The sequence below is a fragment of the Octodon degus genome, unplaced genomic scaffold (assembly GCF_000260255.1).
Source record: "Octodon degus isolate 3935 unplaced genomic scaffold, OctDeg1.0 scaffold00073, whole genome shotgun sequence".
In the NCBI taxonomy this organism is placed as follows: Eukaryota; Metazoa; Chordata; class Mammalia; order Rodentia; family Octodontidae; genus Octodon; species Octodon degus.
Genome location: NW_004524649.1, coordinates 7,971,225 through 7,980,005, shown reverse-complemented (window position 1 = coordinate 7,980,005; position 8,781 = coordinate 7,971,225). Strand labels below are relative to the sequence as shown.

General features: G+C 47.2%; 1 protein-coding gene across 1 annotated transcript; it reads left to right on the top strand.

Moving 5' to 3' along the window:
- Positions 1-1,798: 1,798 nt before the first annotated feature.
- On the top strand, positions 1,799-8,781 carry Dstn (destrin, actin depolymerizing factor). Its single transcript, XM_004635604.3, has 3 exons — positions 1,799-2,101; positions 6,139-6,215; positions 7,707-8,781. The coding sequence occupies exons 1-3, from the start codon at positions 1,842-1,844 to the stop codon at positions 7,814-7,816; spliced, it is 447 nt and encodes a 148-aa protein (XP_004635661.1). The 5' UTR covers positions 1,799-1,841; the 3' UTR covers positions 7,817-8,781.

Here is an 8,781-nt window from a genome sequence, read left to right as displayed (position 1 = left end):
TTATTTAGCTGGAACTCACATGATAAAAAGTAGAATTCCATAATTTTTCAGTATAGTCAAGAGTCTTGAGTAGAAACCTAAGTCCATTAGCTGTTCCTCCCCGTCTCCCTCTCCATCAGCACATGGAAAGCACTGCTTGTTGTATGGATTTGACTTTGGTGACATTCCATAGAAATAGACACAGGTGCATGTGGCCTTTCTGTCTGTCTTCTCCCGCTTAGCGCCATGTGTTGGAGGACTGGTTCATCATGCTGCAGCCCACATGGAGCCCTTGGTTTTTCATAGCCTGGCAGTAATCTACCATATGAGGTCACTACAAGTTTGAAGTTTCTTCACTAGTGGACCAGGACTGTTGCCATTTAAGATCTGTTACTGATAATGCTTCTGAGAACATTGGGGTACAGTTTTGTGGACACATTTGCATCCTCTTTTTACAGATCCAGGAGTAGAATTCTTAGATGACTTAACTTTGTCTAGCTGTTTAAGGAGCCACCAAGCTGCCAGAGCAGCTGCCTTTTGCCAGTCCTTAGTATCAGGGCTATAGGCTCCCACGTGGCCAACTTTTGCTGTTCCCTTAAGCCAGCCTAGTAGGTGTCAAGTGGGATCTCACTGTGGCCTTGTTTTGCATTTCCCTAGTGACTGTTGGTGTTGAGCAATTTTTCCATCCTTTGGAAGAAATATCTATGCACAACTGTTGATTATTTTTTATTTAGGTTGTCTTTTTCTATTATTGAATTGTTAGGTTTCTTCTGTCTATGTTCTGACTACAAGTTCCTATACAGTTTCTAAATAAGTTCTGTGAGTTGTCTTCATTTCACATGCATCTTTATTTCTTAAATTATTTTAAGCATTAATAATCTTGGTGTCAACATTTTTACATTGTTTGGTGTTTAACTCTTTCGTAACTTTGAAAAGCTAATGTGAACCAAATTAGTTAATGAAGTATAAAAATTCCATTATACTACAGGTAATGTAAATAACATACTCTATAAAGGGGGTGGAAAAGTTAAAAACTGGTTTTAAGATCTTTTGTTATCGAGATCTTGCTTAACTGTTTGTCATCCCAGAATGGTAAAAGGTAATTGTTCTGGTCAGTATAGTCTTATTGAACTATCTTTTTCCTTATCAGCAGTAAACATATTTATTCTAAGGTTAATTTAAAACTTGGAGGTTGTCTGAGTTGGGGGAGGGTGTGGTGCCGTATGTTGAACCACAGCCTTGGGTGCACCAGGCAGTGCTCTGAGCCACACACACCCTCAGCCCTCAGTGGAGTTTTGGTAGAAAGGACTGATACATTGGTGAATATTTGTCATTTTAAAATGTGAGTAGAACAAAGACCTCTGCAGGTAGATTTTTTTCTTATTAAAGAAAGAAATGCTGTAGAAATGGCATTGTGTTTAAGTTTAGCAGTTCCAACAATCTACTGTGTGTTGTGAAAGGAATTTTAGGCATCTCTGTCCCTGGTGCACAGTAAGGGAAGGCAGGCACTCTGGTCCAGCCCTGAGAACCCTGTGTGAGAGCAGGTGGGGTGCCTCAGAGCACCCTTTCAGGTTTCAGCCCTCAGAGCTGGTATGAGTCTCCCATCACACCACGAGGTGGAGATGAAGGTGTGTTAAATTTCAGACAAGGTTCCATGTCTGAATCATTAGTGATTACATTTCGGTATTTTTAGCTTTCTTACTGGGCCATAAGTACACCTAAAAAGATTTCTGTGCTAGCTTGTCATCGGAAGCCAAGTGGCATGTGGATTTGGCATGAAACAGTTGTAAGCCTCTTCCTTATTCTCACTGTAGGCCTCAGGAGTACAAGTTGCTGATGAAGTATGTCGCATTTTTTATGATATGAAAGTTCGGAAATGCTCCACACCAGAGGAAATAAAGAAAAGAAAGAAGGCTGTCATTTTTTGTCTCAGTGCAGACAAAAAGTGCATCATTGTTGAAGAAGGCAAAGAGATCTTGGTTGGAGATGTGGGTGTGACTATCACCGATCCCTTCAAGCACTTCGTGGGGATGCTTCCTGAAAAGGATTGTCGCTATGCTTTGTATGATGCAAGCTTCGAGACTAAGGAGTCCAGGAAAGAAGAGCTGATGTTCTTTTTGTGGTAAGCATAGGAGGAACAGTGAGCATTTCAGTTACTTCCTTGTTGCTAGGACAAAATACCCCACACCCAGAGTTGAAGAAGAGATTTATGTAGCTCAGTCTGTGGAGGTTTGCAGTTCCAGGGCAAGGTGGCATGGCAGAAGAGTGACAATTTATGGCAAAGCAGGGGAGGCAGGCAGCAGCAAAAGAGCAAAGTGACCTCTTTCTGTCCTTTATATTCCATCCAGGCCACCTGCCCTTGAGTGGGCAGCTCTCACACCCAGGGTTGGGCACCCTTAATCCTAGCATCATAGACCCTAGATCCAACCACCCCCAAAAGAAGCGTTGAGAGGACATCTCAGTGCAAACCACCATGCTGACCTTGTGTAAATCTCAGTTAATCGGGGGCCCGCCCATTAGTTCAGTTGTTTAAGTGCCTGCTTAAAGGAAGCAGTCAGTCTCTGGGAGCAGTGGTTCGATTCCCAGATACTCAAGGCAATCCAGAGCAGCAGGGGGCAATCTGGAGCCACCAAAAAAAAAAAAAAAAACACCTTCTGGATTTAGGGGCTGGTGAGATGGCTCAGTGGTCTAAAGCACCTACTTAGAACAAACTTAGCAAAGCACAGGGACTGCGGTTCAATCCCCCAGCACCACATGCCAGCCAGCCCCGCCCCCTGGTGGGCTGAGCTGGCCACACACACACACACACACACACACACACACACACACACACAAAAAAAAATAAAAAAAATAAAAAAAAAAAATCTCAGTTAATCTCACTGGCAGCACCTGACAACTGGTTCTAAGACCAGAGTGATTTTTAGTCAAACTGTGTCATGAGGCATTGACTAGGCCAAAAACACAATTTGAACCTCACTTTGTCTACTTCAGAGAACAGTCTTTATTAATGGATGTAATATTTCAGTGGGTAGGGGCAGACTCTCTTCGCCTTAATCCTAGCATCATAGACCCTAGATCCAACCACTGTGGATCTGTGGCTCCACAGCACAAAAGCATAATGTTCTTCCTCCTCCACACACCCACTTGGGACCTCACAACCCTACTACCCAGCGCCCACCTCCCGCTCTGCAAAGGCCTCAGCGCTGTGTTCCTTTTAGCACATGCTATAGGGAGCCCCAGGATACATATACTTCAGTTAGTGAAAAATATTATATTTTGAGTCACCACATTTCAAGTGCTTAGCAGCCACCTTTATGGGCTGCATGGATAGAGAATGTTCCTACCAGTGCAGGAAACTCTGGGCCACCCTAGCTCTCAGGCATGGCTTCCCAGGACTGAGAATATAGTGAGTGTGAGCTTACGTAAAGATCTGAAGTGTGATACATATGTGCACGTGCTACAGGAACATATGCAAGCATTCTGTACCATAGTGTGATGTGTACATTAAAAGGAGAGGGGGGTAGGGAAATAATGCGGCAGTCTACGCGCCTGCCTGGCAAGCACAAGGACTCAGGTTCAATTCCCCAGTATTGCATGCTGTGCGGGCCCTGCCCTGGGCACATCAAGCCAGCCACTGAGACCAGGTATGGTGGCACACACCTGTAATCCCAGCACTGGGGAGGTTGAGACAGGATCTCTATGAGTCCAAACTGTGTAGTGAGACCCTGTACCAAATAAATAAATAAATGATTACCAAAAAAATTTTTTTAAAGGACAAGGTGAGCAGACTGGGCTGCAGGCCACACGCCACGTGTCCATGGAGAGCAGAACAATTAGGAACGCTGTCAGTGTAGCTCAGTGGCAGATGCTTGCCTGATATGCATGAGGCCCTGGGACCTTTCTAGCAAAGAGCTATTTATATTAATTATTCTAGCCTTTTCAAGTACAAAAATATTGGAGATTAAGCTTTAGATAACAGTCACATGAGCTGGCTCCTGTAATCCCAGCTACTTGAGAGGTTGAGATAGGAAGCCCATGAGTTCAGGGCCAGTCTGCTGATGCAGACTGTCTTTTAATTTCTAAAAGCCCTCACACTTGTGTCTCTTGTTTTTTAACTACACTGTACTGTATGACCAGTGAGAATGTTCTCCAGCTTCTTAGGGGAAGGGGAAGTAGGAGAGCCTTCAGATTTTTGGAGGATATAGTTTTTTCTCTTGGTCTTTTTTTTTTTTTTTTTTTTTTTGCGGAACTGGGGGTTGAACTCAGGCCCTTGCGCTTGCCAGGGAAGTGCTTATTCCACTGAGCCATCTCCCCGGCCCCTTTTCTTGGTCTTTGACGCAAGCTGGGAAGCCATAGCCCTTAGCCGGGTGCTGCAGGTAGTGTGGGGCAGTGGTGGCAAACCCACAGCATACATGCTGCAATGAACTGTTTGTGTCATTGAGAGCTCTAATAGGTTCACCATTGTTGGTTTAGGGTGCAAGGGGGTGAATCAGGCAGGATGGGAGTATGGGACTCACAGGAAGGTCAGGCCAGATGTTGCATGTCTATGTAGCACCCAAGCCTTCCTGGCCTGAATCAGCATGGTGCCGCCAGGTACACATGCCTGAGTTTGGGGGCAGCTGTCACCTGAGGCTGGCTGGAGCTGGAGCCAGTAGTGCCACTTACCCCCACTCATGCTGTTGTGATTTGGATGAAGGTACACCAGGCGTCAAGCTGTGAGACAAGTGGAGCCCCTGCTCCCAAGGCCAGCTAGGTATGGGCTTCTCGATGGAATGTCGTTTGCAGGTTTTTTTCTGGTTCTTAATGTATTTTTTAACTATGAAAGCTAGACATGGGGCTGGTGAGATGGCTCAGTGGTCTAAAGCACCTACTTAGAACAAACTTAGCAAAGCACAGGGACTGCGGTTCAATCCCCCAGCACCACATGCCAGCCAGCCCTGCCCCCTGGTGGGCTGAGCTGGCCACACACACACACACACACACACACAAATAAATAAATAAATAAATAAATAAATAAATAAAAATTAAAAAAAAAAGAAAGCTAGACATTTTTATTAAAAAACATTTTGAAAATAAGAAAGAAACTCCAATATAAGCGCAGCAGTTTATTTTACAGTGTTCCTTATTTCAGGAAAATATAAAACTGTATTACAGATTTACTTTTCTCTTGCTGCGGAGACAAAATACATGGCACCCAATGTGAAAGTGTACTTTATTTCACAAGGTATAGAAGTTTCAGTCCATAATTGTCTGGTTCTAAGGCAAGCTGGCATGGCAGAGGGCAACCATAGTGGCAGAAGACAGCAGAGAGGAGAGGGGAGCAAACCTCTTTGCATCCCTTCGGCTGTATGCAGGCTGCCTGCCCTAGTGTAGCACGCGCACCCTTAATCCCAGCACTGGACCATCAGTCACAAACTGTAGATTCAGCCATCTCTGCAAAGCCCCTCCCATGACTGTGAGGCTTTAAGGATGGCATCCAGAGACAGACCAGAACACCCAGCAACGCTGTGCAGGATGTAGAGTGTGGCTCTTCACCTGGTGCAGGTAAGCTCAGGCCCTGTCCTGGTTCTCTGTAAGAGAAGCATCCTGTGTTCCCAAGCCCGGGGAAGCTTTGCCCTGCTGGAAGGAGTCAGCATGAGACACAGACCTGCGGTGTCCTGGAGCCCCGGGTAGCACCTTTGCTCCTGGGGCAGAGTGGGTACAGTAAGCACCACACACCAGAGACCTGCCAAATGGAACTGGCAAATGCTCAGAAGTTTTCACTGAGCTTTTTTTCTTTTTTGGCAGCACTGGGGATTGAACCCAAGACCTTCATAGTGAGCTACATCTCCAGCCCCTTTTTATTTTAAGATAGAGTCTTGTGAAGTTTTCAGCTAGACTTGAACTTGGCATTCTTCTCTCCTGCCCCAGCCTCCCATACTGCCAGGCTTACAGGCACATGCCACATACTCAGCCACATTCATCTGATGTTGACTCAGTGGTGCTCTCTTTCTTTATCGGTGGCGCTCTTTTCCTTGTGGCACTCGTAGCACTGCCAGCTGTCAGAAGAGGTGGAACAGACACACTGTCTGGGACACGGAGGCTCCTCCACAGCTCACTCTTGAGATCAAGCTGTCCATCCTCAGCCAGTTTGCTCATTCTTGGCCTCCTTCTGTTCAGGGCTCCAGAACTGGCCCCTCTGAAGAGTAAGATGATCTACGCCAGCTCCAAGGATGCCATCAAAAAGAAGTTCCAAGGTATGTGCACGACTTCACCCTTAGGGGTGAAGGGACCCCAGAAAGAGCCTCATTTTCAGGGGAGAACAGCTTTGAGCACAAGGAAAAGGAAACAGGGCTTGCTCTGTGGGAGCACCTGAGGCTGAGCCACTCTGCCAAGCCTGGGCCCCCACTGCACTGGCTGGTTTAGGCATAGCATCCTGTGCAGTGGGCTGAGCCCGGGGCCTTGGTGGCTTAGCATCCCTTTTTGATGCCTCTGAATGTAGTGATGTAGCCAGGTTGCAAGAAGAAGGCGTCCTGAGTGGGAAGGAAGGATGCGTTCCTCCAGCTTCACCCTGGACGGCGTGGTTTTAGGTCGTGGATTCATCTGTGCCAGAGGAAGGTGCTTGTGGCCCAAACTGGCTGGTCACACTGACTGGCCAACAGGGCCTTGTCTCAACAGGGTGGCGTGCATGGACAGCCAGGAGGAATCCTTGGTACGGTGGCTGAGCATGAGGTGTGAGCCAAGCCCTGACCATGGCCCTGCTTGCCTGACCCCTGTGACCATGGCAGAGTGTGTGCTGCCTGCTGCCCATGTGGCCAGGGTCACAGAGTAGCCAGTTGTGTCTCTCCATCCTGTTCTTGCTTTCTGTGCCAGTAGCTGCTGTGTGGCTATGTCCCTGGTCAGGCCTTTGTGTATGTGGGGCCTCCCCAGAAGCAAGTTACTGGCCTGTCCCCAGTCAGATGACCCCTCAGTGTCAGCATCAACAGCAACGGCAAGAGTCAGAGTATGCTTCTTGTCCTTACTCCAGAGGGTTCCTGAGTGATGCCAGGTTGTCTATTCTCTGGTGAAACCATCCAGGTTCCCCACTGGGTCTTGTGCCTGGGAGCCAGGGACACGGTCCTCACAGGGTGGCCCAGAGCCAGCTAGTTGAAGGCACTGTGCCCCTCATGTGGTGCCAGCTGGTGCTGTTACGAAGAAAGCTACCAGTGCCACACTGCAGTTCTGTGACAATTCTCACACAGGTAGTATCCCAGCACCAGAGAGCTGGCTATGTCAAGTGTAGTTGTCTAAACCAGCTAGCCCATCAAACCAAGAAAACATTACTACTAGACCTGCCTTTTTGACTTGTTTTTATTGAAGTATAACACGTCCTCACAAAAGCGTGCCACCTGAATCACAGATGCTCCCTGAGTGCTGACAGCCCGAGCATCGAGCATTGTTGCGCCCCCCGCCCCCTGCATTCAGGGAGCGTTTACCCAGCAGGGCACATATGTGTGCGTGTATGCACACGTGGGAGACGCAGGTGGACTCGTGCAGAATGGATGCTTCTCTCGTTGCAGTCAGTATCATGTTTGTGAGTGGCATCCAGTTTGATGCATGCTTAATATTTCTGATTAATATTCCTCATTTCTGTGTAGTATTTTTTACAGTTTGTGCATGAAAGTGAGCTTTAAAAACAAATAGGTGTTACAAAGAAACAGGGACGGTGCTGCCATAATTCTAAATAGGACTGTTGTTTTTCCTCTCAGGCATAAAACACGAATGTCAAGCAAATGGGCCAGAAGACCTCAACCGGGCTTGCATTGCTGAAAAGCTGGGTGGGTCCTTGATTGTAGCCTTTGAAGGTTGCCCCGTGTAGCGTCGTTCCAGTGCCACAGCCGAAAGCTTCCGTGTTAATGTTACCCTCTTGCTCAATAAGTAAAGCAGATGCATTTACGCCAGGGTCTCCCTGAGGGGAGCTGTCTTGTCATCTTAGAATAAATATTCTATAAACCTGTGCAAATGCGGCCCTAAATAAACCTAGCATCCAAAGTGTAATTGGTGTGAAATGAAATTCTTGCTGGCCAAATGCCTGTTTTGATGAGTTGACTTACAAAGACTTTTGTTAAGCTCAGGATTTTTAATAATAGTTCACAAAACAGAGTAGTGGCCATTTGAAGAGAATGGTTCTGTCTTTCCTTAACCTCAACAGTTAATGTTTCTTTTGCTTAGAAAATTGATTACAATCTGGTTACAATTTTGGCCCAGAATTCTTCCTTGACCCAAACAATGGGATGTTCTCTAACAGTACACTAACTGCTAGCAGCCGCAAGCCCTGGGCAGCCTCTAGCCCTCCCTGCCACGCACAGGAGCCTGGCTCAGAGTCGCACCCCTGTGACTCCCACTGATCTTGTGAAGCCCCCTCCAGGGGTGTAGCACGGGAGGGCATGGCTGTCCTCAGAGCTATGGGCTGTCACCTTGCGTGGTGGCGTGGCTTCAGGAGATGGGATGTCTAATCTAATGCAAATTAGGGCTCGCTGTAGTCAGCTTTCTAGTGAAAATAATCACTGCCTAGGTAGGCTAGGACACTGCGCACCCGTGGCTCCCTCCGAGCTGCACACCCAGTGCATGTGATGGCAGGAACCTGAGTGTCTCCTCTGGGGTCTGGGAGAGCTTTGTTTCCTAGAGCAGTCTGTCACTTGTGTGGAGTGGGGAGCTGTGCCCAGTGACATGTGGATGTGATTGCCCTTACCACCACAGGCATGACGCTTGAACAAGAGAAGTGCACAGCTGATCTTAAAAGTAGCAGTTACTGGCTTTATGTAATAAAGGAAGCATTTTTAA